Genomic DNA, 24,089 nt, shown 5'->3' with positions numbered 1-24,089 from the left:
TGATTTTTAAAATTTTGGTTCCAAAAAGTTTCTTGTAATTTTACTCCTCATTTGAGATTCTTGTAAAGTTATTGGTCATTGTTTCATGTTAAAGGGCTATTGTTGGTCTCACTAATTTTTGCAATTTTGGTTCTCATTTGAGGTTCTTGTAACGTTATTGGTCATTGTTTAAAATATAATTATTATTTTTGGTTCTTGATATAGCTTCGTTTTTCAATTTTGGTCCCAACAATATCATCATTGTCTTCTCTTTCAAAAAAAATATCATCATTTTCTTGGAATGGGGACCAAAATTGCAAGAAAAAACTTTTCTGGGCCAATTTTGCAAAAATCAACTATACTTTCTAGGGACTAAAACTTATTTTGCAAAAATCAGCTACACTTACAATAGAAAACTTTTTGGTGGCTAATTTGGTTATTACTATATTGCATTTGAGTCGGGTGAAAGATAGGTTTAAACAAAAGGAAATTGATCTTCATTACAAAGAGGAAGCTACAAATATTCTTGGGAAACTTGGGTTTGATCCTAACTTTGGAGAACGACTAGCAAAGAGAGTGATACAACAAATGGTGGAGAATGATATTTGGATGTGGATATTGAGAGGGGATTTTAATGAAGATGATACTATAATTCTAGAAGCATCCACATCGAGTAAAGATGGTTTGTGCATTAGGAAATTGGAAGGCCAGTCAAGAGTCGCTGAAATGGTTGTCAATAATTAATATGACACGTGAGTTGTACATAATTGTTTTGGTCTTTCTTTCTAATTACCTTATGCTTCTACTCCACTCTCCACAATAGTGTAGTTTTATTTCAATTAAACCCTTAACTCTAAGTTTGCTTGTTGATTTTGGTGTTTCTAGCATGTAGATTGTTGTAATCGAGTCTTGAGAGAATTAAAGAGTTGTCTGTATACTGAAGGGTTATCTAGACCGTACATTCACATCTTTTGAACACATACAAAGATCAAGATCAACTCTTTGTCCCACCTTTTCGTGTAGGACAAAAGATTGCTATTTTTGTTACTAAATATAGGGAAAATATGTGACCTGCCTACACCAACTACTACTACTACTGTGTGAATCTCATCAATGAAAAAATTAATTTGTCCACTTGGAGCTGTGAACTCCTCCTTCAAGTTAACTTTAAGCTGTTCCTCGAAATCTCCTTGATATTTAGCACCAACAAGCAAGGAACTTGTGTCCATGGATATCAGTTGTAAAGTAGAAAGATCACAATTTAAAGTTAATCAACACAAGTTTAATGTGTGTAAGTGTAATAGGTTTGACTTTGACCAACACCATTAAGTCATTATTATTATAGAATACATTGCTTTGATTACTCAAAACACAACTACATAGGAGTATATAGAGAATACCTAAGCCCTAAGGGGGCTTGGGCTTAAACCCTAATCACTAACATCCTCTCGAGAGGAGACGATTAAAATGAAATAATAAACAAAAGAAGAAAATATAAAAACATAGATGGAGACAATGGAGCGGTGGCAGAGTTTTAACGATGACGACTAACAGTGATTGCTCATTGGAGAATAAGAAAGAAGAATTGGTGGCTAGAGGTGGTTCTATTGTAGAAGAAGAGAAGATCGACGACGGCAGAGGAGTCCGGAGAAAGACATCGAGAAAGAAAGAGGTGATGAGTTGTGGTGGACAGAGACAATGTCGGCGTGATCAGCGACTGCAATATTGAAAGAGAGATAGTCGACTGCTAATCAGAGGCTTCCTGGCGAAGAAGTTGCCACTGGAGGGAAGCAACAACATCGAAAGAAGATGATACGAAAAAGAGACTCAAATTAGAAGAAGAGGCCAGCCGAAGAGACAAAAGACTCTAAGGTAGGGGTCATCCGAGGATGAGGCAGAAACAGACGAGACAGTAAAAGAAGTTGAGGAAGGAGCTCTGGTTTAGTATCAGCGGTTGCTTTATATTTAAGAGGAGAAAGAATAAAGAGAAAAATATGAAGCATAATAAAGACACCTCCGACGACTATTAGAGAAGGTCGACGAAAGTGGAGGGCGACGACTACAAGTTGTAGTCAGCAGTAAGGTTTTAACCTAAAGCTATGCTAAATGGTTTAATTTCCTATCTCTTCATTTGCATTACAAGAGGCATATAAATACATGAGTGAAGCCTTGGGCCGATACATACAATAGATATGGGCTATAGACTAATACACAATATACATATCAAGTACAAGTACAAGTACATTTTCAATCGGCCATATTTTAAAATAAATATATCAATACCTCTCGAATGTTACGAAGTTGGGGGTATTGGCTAACTTCATGAGATGTATTATATATATATATATATATATATATATATATATATATATATATATATATATATATATATATATATATATATATATATATATATATATATATATATATATATATATATATATATTGGCACCAAATGAATAAAAGTTAATTCTTTAAAGTTTGGATGGAATTCCTTCTCATCAATGAAAATAGAAGATTACGCCCTTTTATTTTTCACAAAATCTATCTGGAGCAGTATGGAGCCGAGGAGCAAGGCAGTAGATAAGATAGAAGGGGTCAGGCTCCAGGTGGAGCAGAGGATACTGTTAGGATAACGAACTTGAAACGCTGAGCCCGAACCTCCGGCGAGCGAACACACCTTATCGTCGTTTTATCTTGCAGCCGACCACATCGTCTTCTCAATATCTCACGACTGCGTCTTGCGCCGATAGGTGAGTCTCTCTCTCTCTCTCTCTCCCTCTCTCTCTCTCTCAATCGCTGGTATGTAGAACATTATCAATTGACCTGCGTTTTTCATGAATCGATTTCCTGTGAGAATCGATTGGTTTCAGACTCGATTTCATGTGTTTGAGCAAGAAATTGTACCACTTTATAAATGCTTGCTGAAAATCGTTTTCCTGTGAGTCGATTCCGTCCCCTCTTTGCAAAGTAATCTGTTTTTTATTTGAGTTTATGTAGGTTTTTTATTGTTTCCAAAAGCGGATTCTATGGTCTTTTTTTTTTCATTTAAAATCACTACATGAATATGATTCATTCTTCATTCCCCTGTTTTCATGAAAGTTCTTTTGTTCTTCATAAAATGTCCAAGACTATATAAATGTACAAATTTGTTATACCTTATAGATAGTTTCTACCATGCCTCTGGCCACTGTTTTGATCTCTTGACTGTTCTGAACCAGATTGTCCATGAATATGTATGAACAAGTTGCCATTTCCCTCCGTATCCTTGCTCACAATGTTGGACAAATTGTTGTATTGTTTGCTTTTCGTTGTATTCAATTGATTTTAAGCTATGATGTTTTTTGAATGATTTTCGCAACAGATTGACAATTAGAAGGGCAATTCTGTCATTTTACATGATTCCAATTATATTTCCTGCCAACCAAATAAAACCGAATATTGAATTGCATTTCAATTCTTGACAGAAAACGCCACGATTCACCCTGGGAAAGGGAAAGTGAGATGGCAGCGACAGGCCATTGTGTGGCGCATTTTATGGAACCTGCAGACTCTTCTACCAAATGCAACAACATATTAGGTGCAACCAAACACACTGTCTACACACCTACCCAAGTAAGGATTTCTACTTAATTTTCTTTCTACCTAATTTTTATTGCCCATGACAAATATCGGGGTCGAATTACACAAAGTTTATTTATTTATTTATTTATTTTTATCAGAGATATAATCATTTTTGTTCGCTATCAATGAACGGTTGCCAAGCTCGAGACCCAAGAAGCCCTGTCGGGATGACTGAAACTCGGACTTTTCCGTCTGTATCAACACCTGCCATGGCAATGGAACGACTCAGTTCTGTGATTACTGAGTTGGGGTCCCACCCCCCGGTGTACAGGTCCGGAATATTACGGCTGGAGGTAATTAATTAAGTGGCTAAGCTATCTGGGTATTCTTACTTTCTTGGTTGATTTAGGCTTATTGTTGTCCTTATGGCCAATGGAAATGTGCCATGTGGCAAAAATGTGTTTTTAATATAACAAAAATGTGCAAACATCGTAATCAGAAATACAGAAACTGATTACCTCACTCGTACGTATAAGCAACAACAAAAACCATTTTTAGTAACTTATGCAACAATTCATACAGTAATATAATTGATTTTTGTTTTGTTATTTCTGTAACTGTCACGAATAATTTAATTTCTTTTCAATAGGATATTTTTTAGTTCGATCAATTAAACATCTTAACAATAGAAGTTCCATATTTTAGTCCTAAAATTAATAAAGTTATTACATAATTTGTAAAAAACATCACTTTATTTATATACACAAACTTCTATAACATTCTTGATGAAAATATTACATTAAACATTAGTAGAAAAGAAAGTTCGTCATGGTTGAGATTGCATATCTGAGTTACTTATTAGTTTATTGCAATACGTTTTAATGCCAAATTTTAGTTTACAAATGGCTCGACTCTTACAAATATAACTTTGACAACTATGTTTTAATCAATTTTCAGAATTTCCTAAACTTTAATTTCCACCGCCATAGATGCCTTTTTTTTTTATATTATTTTACGTATTTAAAAAACTTAGCTATTTTTATATATTCATAACAGATCAACTAATGTCAGCTTGGTTTAGCAATCACGCCCATAAACTAATCATTAATCAAACAACCCAAACAGCACAATATCCGAGGAATCACATTCACATGTTATGTTATGAATTTTGATAGTTGAAATTTATTTGATTTTTTTGGATGGAAGGTTCCAATCGAACAGCAAATCGAAGCAATCGACTGGCTACGCGGTCAGCAACAATTCCAGCATCTCCCTCGATGTTTCTTCTCGGGTAGAAGTAGAAGGCAAAGAAGAATCAATGGCTATGGCTATCCTTCTTTATTTGATTACGACGACACCAGCGACCACGATTCCTCTCCCCTCAGCGTTGCTGGTTTCGGTTCTGCTGTCTTCTTTCGCCATTTCAGTCCCTTCTCACTCCATGATTGGCGATCTATCAAGAGGTAGGTAATACCGCATGCGTTTTCTGTCTATCTATGTTTATTGTTACATAATCGAAATTTGAGAAACCCTAACACCTATTTAGTAAAATTTACACTTTACACCAACTTGGATGTATCCATTGAATTTTTTAAGATCATATTACTTAGAATGACGTGTATTTGTCTACGAATAAGAAGAATGCATGTTGATGCTCTTGCTCACATCCTTACAAACATGTTTAACGATACAACCAATTTCATAATGCTTCATACACCTTTGGATGATTTGATGTGCCAAAAGGAGGATGTTAGGACAAATAGAGATCGGTTGAAAAGTTGTTAAAACAAGTAGGGTTAAATGTATTCCATTGATTTGTTTAATATAGCATCATACTTTCATTTCTCCTATCACAACATTGTACTTTTAAAGATCTCCCCATTATAGTAATATTATCAAAATACAAACGCAACTTCCACTGCTAGAAGTGGGTAGATATTTCAATGTATAATATTCTAATAAGATATGAATTGAAAATACAATGTTATAGCCTATAATAGGTAGATGGTTCAAAGTACAATGGCTTAATTAGAAAAACAATTTGTGAATGCGATGCTGTAATAGGAAATTTACAAGTAGGAATCAAGGATGCTATAATACACAAATAAATGAAGTAATGAACATATGTTGCTATTTCTTGCATTTAACCAGATAAAGCATTAGTAACGATTTGGTTTGTGCATTCTTTTTTGAGATTACAAAGGAATAGAATAAGCAAAGCAATGGAATGGAATGGAATGGGTCGTTACATCCATTATCATATTTGGTTGGTTTGAAGAAATGCAACGAGTCATTCAAGCATTTGATTTGTTATGCATGATTAGAAACCTTATGTTCTATAGCTAAAAAGATGAGTCTTTTAGATTTTCCATTTGCTTTATTATGTATCTAATGTTGAATTACTTAAACCTGAAGGTTCCTCTCTAAGAAGTGTTCAATGATCCGTGCTTATGGGGCTATCCGTTTTGATGCCTTGGCTAATATATCATCTGAATGGGAAGCTTTTGGGTCATTCTTTTTCATGATTCCACAGGTAAAAAACAGCAACTTGTTCACCTCCACCCGTAGGTAGTCTTTGGTATGATGGAATCAGGAAAGGAATGGGAATGGGTCATTCCATTGGAATGGAAAAAAAAAAGTTATTTGTTTTCTCTCATGGACCAAATGCGATTCCTTTCATTTTGTTAATTATCATTCCTTGTGGTTTTTTGTTCATTCTTTAATGAAAAATTGCAATATATAATAACCCATTTTTATTTATGTAATATTCAATTACACAAATCTTTTTAAAAAAGTTCATAGTTTTAAATTTGAATCAAACCAATATTATATATTTAAATGTATATTTTTGTTATAATCTATTTGGGTTTTAAATTTTTAATAAACTTTGATTTGTAAATAAATGATTCATATAATTATAATTACATTATGCATAAGGTAGTGTTAAAATTACACATTATCTTTGCATATAATATTAAATTTACATGAAAATCCAAACATATCATAGAATGTAATGACTCATTTCATTACCTTTCTTATTCCATTCAGATAGAGCCTAGTGTAGCATGTATGTATGTATGTATAGGTGAGACTGATTGTGGGTAGATATGCAATGCAATGTAATGCAAGTACAGGTTGAGTTTAATGAGTTTGAAGGAAGTTCAATGCTTGTGACTACTATTGCTTGGGATGAATCCCTTTCATGGACATTTGGGAAGGCACTACATGCACTTCAGGCCACCATGACACAGGTACATCTACATCTACTGCCAACTTTTGCATTTGCAGTTCAGGGGAGGGGGTGAATTGGAAATTGGGCTGAACCTAGGGTTAAATGCAAGAAATAGCAACGTACTTCACTTCAGTTGATTTGTTTATTATAACATTCTGCTTTGAAAATTATACCCAATTATATCAAATTGAAATTAATTGGGTAGAGATTTTCCAAAGTACATGTCTTAAATAAGAAAAAGAATTATTAAAAGTACAGTGCTATAATGAGGTAGATTTTTCAAAGTAGAATGTTGTAAATTGTAATAGACATAAATGAAAGTAGTACGTACACAAATAAATAAAAGTACATTGCTATGTCTTGAATTTAGCCTATTACCGGCTCTGATGAAAATTCAAAACATGCATGTATGTATGTATGTGTTTTGATGTGATGCAGGTATCCTGTAATATTGTAAAGTTACGAAAAGAGGTTCCTAATACATCCATTTTAAGCAGCAATAATGTCCCGAGTAAGAAAGTATGGGATTTTGGGGTTAATAGAGCATTGCAGATGATAAACAAAAACAACTCCAACTCACCCCTTATCAAGGTGGTGCTTGCACGTAGCAGCATAATCAGAACCTCCCCTGATATTGATCCTTTGACATGGTTGGCAACTTTACAGGTACTTGTTCATTTGGCATTATTATATCCATATCCATATGTATGATTTCTTCTTATATTACTTGGCTTGGTAATTAAATTGTAGGTTGAAGGTGAAAATGCTTACCAGTTTTGTCTTCAGCCTCCTGATGCACCATCGTTTATCGGGAACACTGTGAGTGCAACTATATAGCATATATTGATTGTTATCCAAAAAAAAAAAGTAGTTGATAACAGTAGATTTTGTTGTGTGTTCTGTTAATGACTTACTTGAACCTTGATGAATAGCCAGAACAATTATTTCATCGGAATAAATTCGACATTTATAGCGAGGCCATGGCTGGAACCCGAGCTAGAGGTGACTCAAAGGCCCTTGATTTGCAGATAGCACTAGATTTACTTTCCAGGTATGTATATTATTATTATGTCTTATTGTTTATCCAGGTTTTTAAAATCATGCATGGTATTACCTTTTGCAGCTCTAAGGATGACAAGGAGTTTTCTATAGTGCGGGAGTGCATAAGAAGAAAATTAGAGGTAAATGTAGAAACAACATTAGTAGGTAGGGTAGGTAATTACTACCTGTGCACTCACTCATATTTACCAAATACAAATGCAAATGCAAATGCAAATGCATATGTGTAGTCAGTATGCACGACAATATTGGTTGAACCAGAGAAAACCATACGGAAGCTACCTAGAGTACAACATCTTTATGCTCGATTAAGAGGCAGACTAAGAAGTCAAGATGATGAGGTATGCTATATATATTCCTCTTTTTTATTAGCAAAAGAATATGTTATGGCGTTATGCAATGTAGTATAATAATAATAATGCAACAAATAGCAATGTACTTTGAAAATCTACCTACCCAAGTATAGCATTGTATTTTTTTTTGAAGTATGATATAACTGAGTCAAATTTCAAAATAAGAAAAAAAAATGAAAGTAGGATAAGCCTTGTTAGGAGAATGAGTTTTGACTGTGTGAGTGCAGTTTGATATTTTGTCTTCACTTCATCCAACTCCAGCTGTGTGTGGATTCCCTACTGAGGAGGCACGTCTTCTCATAGCAGAAACTGGTACATGTATATTCCTTCATCTTCTTCTTGTTATAGATATACACATATATATTTATGTGTGTGTGTGTGTGTGTTGATGAGAAATAGTGGTGGTGCAGAAATGTTTGACCGAGGAATGTATGCTGGTCCAGTTGGTTGGTTTGGAGGAGGAGAGAGTGAGTTTGCTGTTGGTATAAGGTCCGCCTTGGTTCAAAAGGTCGGTCACTACTTCTAACTTATGTTCTCCCTTTTATTTTATTTGTTGTTATTGTTATTGTTATTGAGTAATTAAGGTTATGCAGTTTGTTTGATGATAAATTTATATGAATATGAGTTTAGGGAGTTGGGGCATTAATATATGCTGGGACTGGGATTGTGGAAGGAAGTAATTCGTCTCAGGAGTGGGATGAACTCGAACTCAAGACATCTCAGGTTTCACTTTTCCTTTTCCTCTTTTTTCTACATATTTCTAATTTTCTTTTTTTCCATTCCTACCATTACAATTGCTAGCAATTTTTGTAGGAAGAGAATTGAAGATGATATTTTTGAATTTGTTATATATATATTTTTTTAATTTAAATCATGTATGTCCTTTATTGATTAGTTCACAAAGCTGATGAAGCTGGAGGTGGCCTCTGTCAATACAAAAAAGGCTATGTTATCTGAAATGTAAAACTACTTACTGTAAAGGTTTGTTTTCCTTTACAACTCAACTTAACTCAATTCGCCTTGCTTTGTATTGTGTTTGAGGTTTTAGCAAAGCAAAAAGTTTGGCCTGGATAAACATACATCCAAATGCAATCTCTTTTCTTTTCCCAAAATACAAAATTCTTTTTGAGACTAAACACATGACTTAATCTAGTAACCTATATGTGTGTTCCTATTTTACTTAATGTAAAACGACTTAATAAAGTACGTTAGGGAATTGAAGCTTTCTTTCCCATTAAGTCCTATGGCTATGGCACCACCCCTTCACAAGATTTGTCATTTATTTATTTCATTTTCTCGTAAATCTTTTTCTATCATTTATTATTCAGACAATGCTCTATCCTATCCAGATTCCACTTAATGGGATTTGACCATGCCTGTCTTCATTCATTCATTCATAATTCATTTGGTTAAGGAGGCAATTGCAAATGCCTAGGAAGATTATTTTGATGAAGATACAACCACCCCACCTTCTCATCCAATCAATTTCAGGTAGATAGCCTTGTTTTCTGGTTTCTTTTTGTTTATATTCATCATTATTTGGGTGTGAAATCCTGCTTCAGTTAATACATCACCACTTGTATATTAAGCAATATTTCTTTATAGATTAAAGCTAACACTGCATTTTCTATAACCACCCTCCCGTTAATATATAATTAATTCTTTTAGCAATTAAACGTTAACTGTTACTTTTAGGTGTGGAATCCGTTAATTGAAACCCTTCAAGTGGCGCCTAACAATATTTTATTTGTTATTTAATTAAATTCTGCATAGGTCTGTCCCTACCTTTAATAGGTGGGACCCTCTTTCAGATATAAACAAAGCGAATCAATGGAAAGACCTAACTTATTTTGCCATTAAACTTACTTACTTATATAATGAAATTAGAAATAAATAAATAATTGATGTTAGAAAATAGGGAAAGAATATCAATCAGGACTTGGATAATTTCGATGATCATGTGGAAAATACTTTCCAAAATCTTTGATTTATCTTATTACATGGGGTGTCACGAAACTAGATTTGGGATAATCCAAGAAAATAACAATTTAGATTTCAGGCATGTTTTAGATTCAAAAACACAAAAATACCTTCTTGTTTTGTTGTTCTTATGTTCTTGAGACAAATTGTAGAAAAATGTAATATGTGAAAAAGTATGTTTTGCAACAAAACCAACAATTGTATATACCCAATGGTAGTTAAGTTCAGTTAATATTTTGGAGGGAAAGTTGCATTTGTTCCAACTAGTTGTGATGGTTGTTTTGGTGGGACCGCTCCATGGGCTCTGCCAATTGGAACCCTATCAGAGAGTGTTGCCTTCAGACCCCCATGTATTCCCAAGTTTACTTTAGTTAATTTATCTAGACATGCACGCCACTCCTTCAAGCTCGTACTATAGCTAAAGATAAATTTAGTTTATCTTGATTTAATCCTGATTATACTAAAAGGCTTGATAACACTAAAATCAGTGATAAATGAAATTTGATAGATCTCCAATCAACTTTCTATTTGGAGACGGTGAATCCAACTCTATAAACCAACAAAGTCTATTTTCTAAACTATAATTGATTCAAGTTTGTGGGTAAACCAACAAAGTTATTTACATAAATAGCTCAAACCAGTGAATATCTAATCATTCCAAAGATGTGGGATGTAATGATATATTTTTACATGTAAAATTTCCTTTTAAATTATTAATCTCTATTTAAATATGAAATGATAACCGATAGTGTATTGAAAGAAAAATTGGTTCTCATGAATTGAAAACATAGGTATAACGGAATAACGGATGATATGTCTTATTATCTATCATCACTCTAAATTTCCACCGGATCAACATGACTGAAAAGTCTTTAAATTATTTTACATATTTAAAGAATTAGAATAAAGGTCTACAAAAAGATGACATGTTCAATTTATTGGCTATTAATGAATAACCGATACCAATAGTCTCATGAACATTTATCGTAGAGGTCTTATTATTTATCTTTAATATATTTGTTCAACTTTAATCATATCACGTGGTGACAGAAAGAAGCCATTTTATGATTTTGTTTAAGACCCTAAGTTTAAAATGTTAAAAATCAACCTCAAACTTATTAACATGGCACATAACAACCATACAATATTTTCCATATCTTGAATATTATGGCTCATTGGCTCACGTCATTATTGTAAGCCATGATTTTTTAATGGTAATGCAACATTTGTGACGCATATACATTTCCAATGCCACAACTTTATGGTTGACTTTCTATCAACATCAAAATTAATCAAGACATTTGACTTAAAAAGGTTGAACATGCTCAATAAAATCACAAAGATTCCCATGCTAGTAATTCATTTTTCATATTATTAGTTTTCTTCTTTTTGGATTTTAGCATCTTTAGAAAACGAAAATAGCAGAAAAAGAAAACATACATAAAAAACTGTTGTATAGAATCAAAGAATGGGAGAGAAGGGAAAATGACAAGATAACCGAAAAGAAAAAACATAAAAAGAAAGAGAAACATGAGGGCGGTGAGAATGGGGGCCAAGAAAAAGACATGAAAAAGGCTAAAGATTAGAAGAAATGAAAAACCGCAACAAGGTTTGTGGTAAGGATAAAAAGGTGAAGAAGGAAAAGAATCCTAGGTTGATGTTTGTCCTAATGATAAGAACATTACGCGTAAATCAGGTATTGGTGCCCATAAGAGAGCCCAAACCAACAATGAAAATTTTACTCTCACACAATGGCTATTGCGACTATAGCCCTTGTATAAGATGCATATCAGGTACACGGGTCACTGGGCAGCTGACACAACTCAAATCACATAAAGAGCCCAATCTACATTAGAGTTGAAACTCCATGTTGCTGTTGCTAAGACTCGAAACTGATTTATGCAAAGTTAACCACCACCGTGTAAGCAACTAATGTAAGCATAAATATAGCATAAATTACCAATCTACCTCTTTTGGTTTCAACCAAAGGGATGTATTAGAACATATTAATGACACCTATAACAATTTAATAACGCCATGGTCCACTCATTAAACTTTTAGGCTATGTTTGGCGGACTAGCTGAAAAGCTAGTTGTTAGCTGAAAAGCTAGCTGATGGCTGAAAAGCTAGCTGTTAAATAAAAAGCTAGCTGATAAAAAATAACGTTTGGTAAAACTAGCTGAAAAGCTAGCTGAAATATATAAAATTACATAAAAGGACATGTAAGAATATGTGTTTCTATAATTAATTAAGGGGTGTATTTGGAAAATTTTAAAAAAGCTCCTAAAAAGCTAGTCTAAGTAGCTTTTCAAAAAGCTAGCTTATAAGCTACTTTTTGGTTTACCAAACACGACAACATAAAAAAACTCGAAAAATAAGCTAGCTTATCAGCTAGATGTGGCGCGCCAAACACAGCCTTAGACGAATTCACACAAAAAATGTTGCATTTTTATTTTATATTTTCATAAAAAGATGAACCCCATTCCCCAGCATCCCAACAAGCAAATCCCACGACCAATATATTTTGTTTTTTTCATGAAGACTCAACCAAAACAAACATATAAACTATAGGCAAACGAAGGCAAGAAACAAAACCATATACATATATACTTATATACTTGCAGGATAAAGTTTTTTTTCATTAGGTGTTAGCGGAACCCTGAAGAAGTTCATCATGTATCTGATTAGCAACATCACGAACCGCACTCGATACCTGAGGGATAAACATAGTCAATGATTTAGAAGATGCACCAATGTCCTTCATTGTGTCAAAATACTGAGTTACTAAAACCATGGCTATAACATCTTTTGCAGTTGTTCCAAGAACATTCACCGAAAACCCCAACACACTATCTCTCAAACCCTTCAAAATCACTTGCCGTTGACGGCTATACCCAAACCCAACAAATATTTCTGCCTCCCCCTCCACTCTCTTGATTTAAAGAATTTTCTCCGCTTCTCACGAACCGCACTCGATCCCTGAGGGATAAACATAGTCAATGATTTAGAAGATGCACCAATGTCCTTCATTGTGTCAAAATACTGAGTTACTAAAACCATGGCTATAACATCTTTTGCAGTTGTTCCAAGAACATTCACCGAAAACCCCAACACACTATCTCTCAAACCCTTCAAAATCACTTGCCGTTGACGGCTATACCCAAACCCAACAAATATTTCTGCCTCCCCCTCCACTCTCTTGATTTAAAGAATTTTCTCCGCTTCTACTTTTTTAGTAGATGTCATCCTAAATCTTGCACGTGCAGATAAAGTATTGTCTGGATAAATGATGGTAAAAGAAATGTCTGAGAAAAATGATGCACACTTGGGGAAATAGGTATTTTAAAATTTGTTTTTTTTTTTTTTGGAATGTAAGGGTGAAATGGTCATTAGTCTTGTTTAGATGGTTTATTCGGTCTAGAAAAGAAACAAATGTTATATATACAATACTTTATCAAGATATACATCATTATACATTCAACAAATATATTATGGTTCACAATTTTTTACATGTATTGATCTCACTCGTTGCTTTCTTTACATGTTCATCTTGTTCTATATCAACAATGAACTATCGCATATCCATACGCAGACATCGCCTGCAATGATGAATCAGGATTTCAATATTATCAATACTAAAATATGAAAAACTGATAATTGTACAAAAAGCTCTTATAACTACAAAACAAGAACATGCATTAATAAATCAATGATAACAATATAAAAATGTATTATCTAAAAAAATGGATGAATGTTTATACCATCAAAAACATAGGCCCAATGTGTATGTTATGGTGTCATATAATTTTTTTATGCCACGTAGGATGGTATTAGAGAGTAGTAATGTGTTAACATGTCTTTGAAAGAAAACAAAATGTAAAATAGCCTATCACAATCAACATACACTCTCTCTCCTCTCTCATCTTGCTAAGCTATACACACCCCCTTAACGCACGTTAGAGGGAGGTCAGCATGCGCTAAGAGCTTGGTGAGTAGGCTTTGCGCACCTACTCATTTTAGTCTCACAATTCATGCTCCTGGCCATTATGCTACATCTATTTTGTTTTCTTTCTTAAAACATTTTAGATAATGCCTAAAGTACTGAAAACTTAAATACAATTAATCTTATTATTATTATTAGTTAATTAATTAATTCACATAACACCTTAAACACCTTATGAATAGTAAACTTTCTATCATTTAAACTTTTGCCACAAAAGTTTCATAACCTTATCACTTTTGGTTTCTCCTTAACTTTTTACTACATTAGTTTGTGGAGTTGACATTTTTGGTCCCCAACTTCAGTATCCGCTACTGTTAACCACAAAGGTTTCAAGAGTTTGTCACTTTTGGTCCCTGACATTTACAAATGTGACACATCAAGTTTTTGTCACATTAGTTTGTAGATTTGACGTTTTTGGTCCTCCTGCCTTCAATATTCTACTATACGACCATACTTTCCTCAAAACATAATACACACACAAAATGAAAACAACAAACGAGAAAAAACCAAAGAATCACTGAAATATGTAAGCATGAAAAAAAAAGGACTGTCACAAAGTGCGGATCACCTTCTAATTATATTTAAAGTGGAAAATAAATATATAAATAAATAATTACGTTTTTAAATGTAAAAAAAATACATTTTTATGTTTTAATAAATTGTTCTTCTTTGGCTATGGGCAAATATTTTACTTTCCATCCCTTTCTTTTGTTAAAAATACAATAATGACCTTCATATCCAATTTCAAATCATTAACGATTACGATTAAAACACTCACATCGGTGGTTTTTTAGTCTTTCAAGTCTCTCTTGCAAATGACATTGAGTGCCATGTCATTGATATTAACAATTCATCTTGCAACTGTTAAAAGACCATTTGCAATGTACCTTTGATTATTTTTATATTATTATTTTATTATAGCTATATAGGATAATTAAAAATCTCCATAACTAATGAATTAAAGGGATGGGTAGAGTTATTAACAATTTATTAAATTATATACTTTATCATAAAAGACAATTTAAAGATTACCATGTACTTAAATATTTATAACCAAACATAATTTATTATAATTGTTATGAATTGATTTATTTTCATATATTCACATAAAGGATATAAACAAATAAATTTTGTTAAAAAGTATAAAATGGTTGTTGATGTGGGAGTGAGTCTCATTTTGAAAGAGTGTTTATATTTCATTGATGTGTGTGATTATTGCAAAACTCATGGTAAATTTGAAAAATTGTAAACGTTGTACAAATATGGATGGTCTTATGTCATCTACCATCATGATTAATGTGGTATAGGTTTAAAATCAATACATATGCTCAAACAACCATTGAATTATACTTTGATATGTATTTATTAATTTGTATAACCAAATACCATGTTTTTTAGATAGCTAATCAACTATTTAATTACTCAAGAACAATGACACTTCCATGATCATTGATTCATTATAACAGTTTATGTTGATGATATCTTAGTCATAGGCAATAAAATAGAAGAAATCTCAGGTCTTAAACACGATTCAAATCAAAGACTTAGGAAACATTAGTTATTTTCTTGGATTGGAATTTAATGCCATCAATGAAGAAAATGATCGTGGATTTAGTTAATTCAGTTACTTTCCATTGTTCATTCTCCTTGTATATAAACCTGTACCAAGCTCATAGTTGATGGATAACATGAATGAAAAACTCTTTCGATTTTCTCATCTTTTTAATTCTCTCAAGACTCGATTACAACAAGCTACAGGCTAAAAAAACGCCAAATCAACAAGCAGCCATAGAATTGAGGGTTTAATTAGAAGAAAAAAAAAATACAGTTTTAGATCAAAAATAAGAGGTTTCTTGGAATTAACCCCTTTTTCGAATGCTACAGATCCTTGGTTTCCATCACGTGGCATATTAGTTATTGGCAACCATTTCATCGACTCCTGATTGGTTCTCCAGTTTCCTAATGCGCAAGCCATCTTTACCCAATGTGGATGCTTCTAGAATTATAGTATCATCTTCATTAAAATCCCCTCTCAATATCCCCATCGATATTTCATTCTCCACCATTTGTTGTATCACTCTCTTCACTGGTCGTGCTCCAAAGTTAGGATCAAACCCAAGTTTCCCAAGAATATCTGTAGCTTCTTCTGTGTAATGAAGATCGATTTTCTTCTGTTTCAACCTATCTTTCACCCGATTCAACTGCAATACAATAACAACCAAATTAGCCACCACCATTTATGACAAAATTGCAAAAATAGTCCCTGTGGTTGGCAAAATTTGTGTTTTTGGTCCAAAATGAAATGTTGGTGCACCACTAGTCCAAAATTAGATCTTTCTATTGTTTTTGGTCCCTATCACCATAAAAAGACTATTATACCCTTATATTTGTTTTTTTAATTTTTTTTTATATTTATTCAAATGTTTTTCATTAATTAAAATTGAGAAAAAGGTCTCCCTCTCTCTCTCCACTTGAAAAATCCTCTTTCTTTCATCGTCTTCTTCGTCAGAGCCATCTAAAAAAAACCTTAAGCCACCGTAGAGCTATTTACTCGATCGCAGACATTTCTGGAACACCTCTAACAGAGGGACAAATAGTCAATTTTGAAAGAACTTATTGTCAACCTCTTTCAGATATGAATCTATCTGATTCAGAAGGGAAGAACTTGTATCAGTATCTCAATTTCAATTCAAACATGGGTTTGATTCACACTCCATGTTATGAGAAATATTTACCATCTGAAAAGAGGAAAAAACGGAGTCTTTGTCTAAAGAAATGCGTTGAGAAAGGGCAGATGTATAGAACTTTTCAACAAGACAGTGCTTATTCAACTCTCTCAAACCGTCATTGAAAAGATTTCCTAGAAATCAATCAGGTGCAAGTTGGAGCAATTTTCGATCTCAAAAGGAAATCCCCCAAAAAAACAATTCTCATGAGAAATGGGGTCATGATCTTCTAAAGCATCTTAACCCACCCTTCCCAACCGGTAAACCCCACTCCTCCCTTTCTCTATCGGGTTCATCACACACAAGAACAACCACGAGCTAAAACCCATATCTGCAACACCGTCCGATGGTGAACTTGAGTCACTGTAAAAAATCAGAATCTACATATTGGACCTTCAAGAAATTAGATATTCTTGAAATCGATGGGTCTATATGGATTTGGGGAAAATCAAAACGGGGTCAATCAGGTCTTGGAATCGGAATCACAAACAAGATGCTTAAGCAGTGATCTACAAAGTGGATGGACGGAAGGCAGATCCGAGGGAGCAATGTAAGCAGCAACAGTCATGCAGGGGAGGGCTTTCGGCAGTAGTGCTCGAATGGAGAAGGTGAGGTATGCGAGGGGTGGCATCGATGATGGTGGGGACTGCCCACCACAGCAACGGCGACGAGTGGTGGTTTCACGGCAGTTTCGCTGCTTCCGTCTTTCCGGTCCAACAGTGATTGACGAGGAAGAGAAACAATAGCAACGGTGGATGGTGGTGGAGGTGTTTAGAGTTGGGCTTGGTCGACCAAAATAGTGGCTGCAACGGGTGTTGTTGGGCAGTAGGAAGTAGTAGAGTGTGACCGGAGCAAGGCAGAAGAGGGTCAGTAGTCACTGATCATCGATGAATCAAGAACTTGAGGGAGTAGGTTGTAATGTTGTATAAAGTCAGAAATGAGAGAGAGAGAGAGAGAGAGAGAGAGACGATGGTGTTATTTTTTTTTTATTTTTTTTATTTTTTAATGAAAATAATAATAAAAAGTTTAAAATAAATAAAAAAGAATTATCAAAGGGCATATTCGTCATTTCAGGTTGGGTCATGACTAAAAACACACAAAAATGCCAACCATAGGGACCAAAATCACACAAGTTATCTAAAACTGGACCGGTGATGCACCAACATTTCGTTTTGGACCAAAACTATAGAATTTTGCCAACCACAGGGACCATTTTTGCAATTTTGTCATTTATAAAAATCAGTTGCTCATAATATTATCTGAGTAAATCACATATTTTGTCCCTAGAAAGTATAGCCGAGTTTTGCAATTTTGGTCACAAAAAGTTCTGTAACATTTTTGGGTCCACATTTCAAGAAAGGACTATTTTCTGGACCAAATTTGAAAAAAGATGTTATACTCAAGGACCAAAAATAAGAATTTTATTTCAAAACAAGGACCAATAACGTTACAAGAACCTGAGAACCAAAATTGCAAGAGAAAAGTTTTTGGGACCAAAATTGCAAAAATCAGCTATATTTAGGGACCAAAAATCATCAGTTAACTTGAAACAGGGACCAATGATGTTTCAAGAACCACAAATGAAGGCTAAAACTGCAAGAGAAACTTTTTAGGACCAAATCTGAAAAATCAGCTACACTCAGGGACCAAAAATGTCATTTTACTTGAAACAGGGACCAAAATAATGTTTCAAGACCCTCAAATGACAACTAAATTTGCAAGAGAAAGTTTTTGGGGCCAAATCGGAAAAAATGGGCTACACTCAAGGACCAAAAATGTCATTTTACTTGGAACAGGGACCAAAAACTTTACTAGAACCTCAAATGAGAACCAAAATTGCAAAAATCAAATCAGCTACACTCCAGGACCAAAAATGTAATTTTACTTGTAACAGGGAGCCAAAATTGCAAAAAATCATCTATACCAAGGGAAGAATATTGTAATTTAGTCTAAAATATGGAGAAAAAGGTTGTACCTGGATCTGGACTATATGTCTGATTTGTGTGGCATCAAGTGGTTGGAAAACAATATACTCATCAATCCGATTCATAAACTCAGGACGAAAAGTCTGCCTAGCCAACTCAACCACTTGTCGTTTCATTAATTCATAAACCGCATCCTTACTATCATGTGTAGTTTGAAGCGTTTCCAGTATATAGTGGGACCCAATGTTAGATGTCATTATAACAACCGCATTTGTAAAACTAACAGTACGCCCTTGAGAATCCGTTATTCTTCCATCATCCAACAACTGTAACAAGATATTAAACACATCATGGTGCGCTTTCTCAATCTCATCAAAAAGAACCACCGAATACGGCCTTCTACGGACCGTTTCCGTAAGCTGACCGCCTTCTTCATACCCCACGTACCCCGGCGGTGCACCCACCAACCGTGACACCGCGTGTTTCTCCATGTACTCAGACATATCAATTCTCACAAGGGCGTTTTCGGTATTAAAAAGATAACTAGCAAGAGCTTTCGCGAGTTCGGTTTTCCCAACACCGGTGGGGCCCATGAACATGAAGCTTGCTATCGGTTTGTTTGGATCCGAGAGCCCTGCACGCGACCGGCGGATCGCGTCTGCAACCGATTTCACCGCAATGTCCTGCCCGACAACTCGTTTGTGGAGAACGTGTTCTAAGGATACGAGTTTGTCTCTCTCGGATTGTTGAAGATTTGATAAGGGTATTCCCGTCCATTTGCTTACAATTTCAGCAATGTCAATATCGGTTACTTCTTCACGGAGTAAAGATTTCCCCGAGTGCTGGTAGTCGGAAAGATTCTTCTCCGCTTCGCTTAGCTGGCGCTGAAGTGTCATCAATGTCCCGTATTTGAGTTCCGCAGCACGGTTTAGATCATAATCACGCTCAGCAGCTTCCATTTCTTGGTTCACCCTATCAATCTTTTGAATAAATTTTGTAAAGAAATGATATCAAAAGAACCTATAATATGCTAGTTAAGTTAGTAGTTAGTAGTTAGTTACCTCTTCCTTGATTGAGCGTATGCGGGTTATCAGTAACTTTTCACGTTCCCATTGTTCATTAAACTCTTTCTGTTTCTGTTTTAAAGTTTCCAAATCAGAATCTAATTTGGACAACCTTTCTTTTGATGCTTTATCCGTGTCGTTTTTTAAAGAGAGTCTCTCCATCTCGAGTTTCAAGACAGCTCGATCTATCTCATCTAACTCTGTCGGTTTAGATGTAATCTCCATTTTTAATTTTGCAGCAGATTCATCAACCAGATCAATTGCTGCAGTAGTAATAAACTAATGTCAATACATTAAAGATATTAATTAATATTAAAAAATAAAAAACTAAAACGGTTTTCAAAGTTGAGACCTTTGTCGGGCAAAAAGCGTTCAGTGATGTATCGATCAGCAAGAAGAGCTGCTGAAACTAAAGCACCATCGGATATTTTGACCCCGTGATGAAGTTCATATCGTTCGCGGAGCCCACGAAGAATGGAAATCGTGTCTTCAACAGAGGGTTGATCACAGAATACTTGTTGGAATCTTCGTTCCAAAGCAGGGTCCTTTTCAATGTATTTTCGGTATTCGTTTAATGTTGTGGCTCCAATACATCGAAGCTCACCACGCCCCAACATTGGTTTCAATAAATTCCCAGCATCCATTGCTCCTCCAGCAGCTCCTGCAATATCACATTTTAATGATAAGGGCATTCACGTCATTTGAACACATACAAAAGATCAAGATCGAGAAGATTGCTATTTTTGTTCCTAAATATGGGACATACCTGCACCAACTACAGTGTGAATCTCATCAATGAATAAAACAATTTGTCCATTTGAAGCTGTGACCTCCTTCAAAACAGCTTTAAGCCGCTCCTCAAAATCTCCTCTGTACTTAGCACCAGCAAGCAAGGAACCCATGTCCAGAGATATCAGCTGCAAAGTAGAAACATCACAATTCAAAATTATTTAATCAAACACAAGTGTAACAGGTTTGACTTTGACCAGCATTATTAAATCATTATAAATTCTAACCTTACGATTCTTGAGAGGCTCTGGAACATCTCCACGTACAATTCTTTGAGCTAACCTGGATAATGATGATGATGATGATGATACGCATAATTTCACACTTTAACAGCAGTTGATGTGATGGAATCATGAAAGATAGACACAAAAGGGCATCATAATCACATACCCTTCAGCAATAGCAGTTTTCCCTACACCAGGCTCACCGATGATAACCGGGTTGTTTTTTGTTCTTCTAGACAATATCTGGATGCACCTCCGGATTTCATCATCCCGGCCTATCACTGGATCCAGCTTACCTCTTCTAGCAAGTTCAGTCAAATCGTTCCCATATTTTTCAAGTGCCTCGTATTTCCCTTCAGGGTCTGTTAAAAAAAAAAAGAAGAAGAAGAAGAAGATGTGTTATGATTTATGATCAGAGGTTTGAGGATGTGAAACAAAGAAGAGAAATGTTTCTACTTTGATCAGTTACTTTCTGACTTCCACGAACAGCTTGCACAGCATCCTTTAATGACTTCTCACTTAACTGCAAGTTGCTAAACAGTTGCTTTCCGAACCTCTTATCGGAAGGGAAGGCCAACACAAGATGTTCAACAGAAACAAAGTCATCTCCCATTTCTTTTTTATACTTTCTTGCATTTTCCAACAGAGAACTTAAATGTGACCCGAGTACAGGGCTACTGGTGTCAGTAACCTGCAAAAACCATTATTATTTACAGGAACTATTAAAAAGCATAAGCTTTACAATCGCAATTTTTGAATCAAGACAATACCTTTGGTTGTTGAGCTATAAAATTATCTATAGCTTGCAGAACTGACGTGTTGTCTAACCCAGCCTTTGTAAGTATCCTTCTTGCCAAACCATCTTTTTGCTCCAAAAGGGCTTTCATTAAATGCTCAGACTCTACAATTTGTTGTTTGCTTCCTCGTGCTGCATCTACAGCACCAACAATCCCTTCCCATGCCATCTCGGTGTAATCCTTATTGTTGAACTAATGTCATTGTTTCAACATCAAAACATATAAGATTAAGAAGAATGTGTAACTCATGCAACAACAGATCAAGTTGGTCTAGTAAGTTGTAAGATCAACTTTTTCTATTTATTTAGTTAAAACAGATCAAATCTAATACCATTACTACAATAATCGATTATCACTAGCATCATCCCTTATGCTAAGAATCAAAGGCAGTTTTTGAAAAATTAACACCTAATATTTATCCACCAAATTTATTTTGATTCAGCATTACCGTTGTAAACTTTAAGGCAGTTAACCATATTGTCCCAAAGCCATACTCATTCAAAAATCTAAAGCCACAATTTTGAATTCCAAAGCAAATGGCGTATTATATGCAAATATGGTTTAAAACCCTAAGGAGTAAGGAGTAATTCATGAGTCCGAAGTTGTATCAGTAAGTTAAAATGGTAGGCGTATTAGATGCAGCCATAATCCAAAACACAATTATACTTTTGAGTTTTGACCGTTTAACTTGACGTTTCTCAGACACAAAATGTAATATCAGGACTCCAAAATGTTATTTAATATAAAACTGCTTCTTTCAATAAAAAAAGTTAGTTATTTCCAACTTCAAAATTTGGGAGGACATGATTTTTATAATTGATTCGACCAACTTTCATAACTATAAGATCCGTATTTTTACCTGGGAAGGATTGGCAGCAGTTGAATAAAGGCGAGGCGATGATGAAGAAATCCTGTTGTGTCCGATAGAACCGCTATGAAGAAAGTAAGGTATATAGCCCGTATAAACAGCTGGTCTAGTAGCAATGGAGGAGTGCAAGCGAGACTGAGAGCGAGAGACGCACGAAGCCGAAGAGCCATCAATGGCGGTGAGTAGAGCGTATCGGGTGAGCCTGACGGTGGCGGAGGTGGCCGTCCTTCGAATCATCACTGCAGCCATGTAAGATCAAAGCAGGAGTAATTGTTTGGAATTGGATAATTGAACGTAAATACCAAAACAAAAGGTTGCGATACTGAGAACAAGAAGATTGGAGAAGGGGAAAAAAGTTCTAGAAAACTCCTATTCAGAATTCTCTCGTTTATTCATGACACGAGATTAATATTTAAAAGAGTAAATTGCAGTTTTGGTCCTCTGGTTTGCACAAATAATTATTCTTGGTCCTAGTATTAGGATTTTGTCATGGATGGTCCCTTAAGGGTTTTGAAAGCCTTTGTTAACCTCCACTGAAATACCCTTAAATCATCATATCTTTCACTTACTGTACTGAGATCACCCTTGTATACTTTAATCCATCTTCATGACCCTTTATGTCGCCCTATCACTATTGTCGCTCCATACACCACCATTGACCACCACCTTCTAAAAGAACTTCATCCCCTTTTAAACGTTAAAAATTCATCATTTTTAATCAAAGATCTCATTCACATCCTACAAAAAATTGGTCATTCATGTTGCTATTTTCATGTTGTTGTAGATTGTTGGTGATTGATGAAAAGCCTCAATGGTTTTTGCAATTTCCCTTTTACATTTTTTAATTCAAATGAAACAAACATACATCAGTGTGCAGTCTTACCATTTTAGACTATTCAATTTAAAGATAATAAACGTTAAAATGATTTTTTGATAGAAGATTATTTATGACAAAGTTATATTATATGTTATAAGGATTTCGTACATATAAAGAACGCTGAAATCCAACTTATAACTAAGAAGTTATGACCCACTGAAGTTTCGCGATTAACCCAACACGACTCTGCGTAACGTAAAAAGTGAATTTTTGATAAATTAGTTTTTTAGCCTTCGTAATTTAAATTAAAGTCATAGTATACGTAAAATTAAGAGTGTGTATATAGAGAACGTCCAAATCTGACTTCATAAGAGGAAGTTATGATTTTTCGAAGTTTCAGCGTAGCAATATACAACTCAGAAATCGTATTTTGGATTGATCAATTTTTAGCCAAAATGATCTAAATGATAATTGAAGATCTCATCAATAGGAGTTCGACGATAAAAAGACAGTCGAAAACGGAGTCTGTATGTAGAAGTTATGAATTTTACACGGTCGTTATCAGTGTAATCTTCTCAGACTATAAAATATAAAACGGTCAATAATTAGCCGATGATGTCAAAAGGAAAGTTGTAAATCTTGTCAATATCTATGTGTGGATATAAATAACGTCAAAAACGGAGCTCGTATGTAAAAGTTATGAATTTGT

General features: G+C 34.6%; 2 protein-coding genes across 4 annotated transcripts; one reads left to right on the top strand and one right to left on the bottom strand.

Moving 5' to 3' along the window:
• Nucleotides 1–2,471: 2,471 nt before the first annotated feature.
• Nucleotides 2,472–9,863, top strand: LOC111917272 (isochorismate synthase, chloroplastic). 3 transcript variants are annotated; one of them, XM_042900036.2, is made up of 17 exons: nucleotides 2,473–2,732; nucleotides 2,853–2,920; nucleotides 3,447–3,594; nucleotides 3,702–3,896; nucleotides 4,750–5,006; nucleotides 5,959–6,076; nucleotides 6,678–6,794; nucleotides 7,214–7,441; nucleotides 7,526–7,594; nucleotides 7,708–7,826; nucleotides 7,899–7,956; nucleotides 8,065–8,175; nucleotides 8,415–8,499; nucleotides 8,598–8,695; nucleotides 8,818–8,910; nucleotides 9,083–9,168; nucleotides 9,537–9,863. In XM_042900036.2, exons 3-16 carry the CDS (start codon nucleotides 3,484–3,486, stop codon nucleotides 9,149–9,151), a joined length of 1,728 nt encoding a protein of 575 aa, XP_042755970.1. In that variant the 5' UTR covers nucleotides 2,473–2,732; nucleotides 2,853–2,920; nucleotides 3,447–3,483; the 3' UTR covers nucleotides 9,152–9,168; nucleotides 9,537–9,863. The 3 variants fall into 3 exon arrangements, 2 of the variants coding, with proteins under 2 accessions (XP_042755970.1, XP_023768724.1); XM_023912956.3 differs by lacking the exon at nucleotides 2,853–2,920; XR_002858830.3 differs by lacking the exons at nucleotides 2,853–2,920; nucleotides 9,083–9,168; nucleotides 9,537–9,863 and having other exon boundaries at nucleotides 2,472–2,732; nucleotides 8,415–8,505; nucleotides 8,818–8,850.
• Nucleotides 9,864–15,846: 5,983 nt separating this feature from the next.
• LOC111917273 (chaperone protein ClpB4, mitochondrial) lies at nucleotides 15,847–22,954 on the bottom strand. Its single transcript, XM_023912960.3, has 10 exons — nucleotides 22,555–22,954; nucleotides 21,669–21,887; nucleotides 21,355–21,589; nucleotides 21,065–21,260; nucleotides 20,902–20,956; nucleotides 20,652–20,802; nucleotides 20,238–20,546; nucleotides 19,883–20,148; nucleotides 18,872–19,801; nucleotides 15,847–16,371 (listed from the first exon to the last, which is right to left on the bottom strand). Exons 1-10 carry the CDS (start codon nucleotides 22,810–22,812, stop codon nucleotides 16,081–16,083), a joined length of 2,910 nt encoding a protein of 969 aa, XP_023768728.1. The 5' UTR covers nucleotides 22,813–22,954; the 3' UTR covers nucleotides 15,847–16,080.
• Nucleotides 22,955–24,089: the final 1,135 nt, after the last annotated feature.

Source organism: Lactuca sativa, chromosome 3 (assembly GCF_002870075.4).
Source record: "Lactuca sativa cultivar Salinas chromosome 3, Lsat_Salinas_v11, whole genome shotgun sequence".
Classification (NCBI taxonomy): Eukaryota; Viridiplantae; Streptophyta; class Magnoliopsida; order Asterales; family Asteraceae; genus Lactuca; species Lactuca sativa.
The sequence above is the reverse complement of the archived record's forward strand: the minus strand, read 5'-3'. Positions and strand labels throughout refer to the sequence as shown.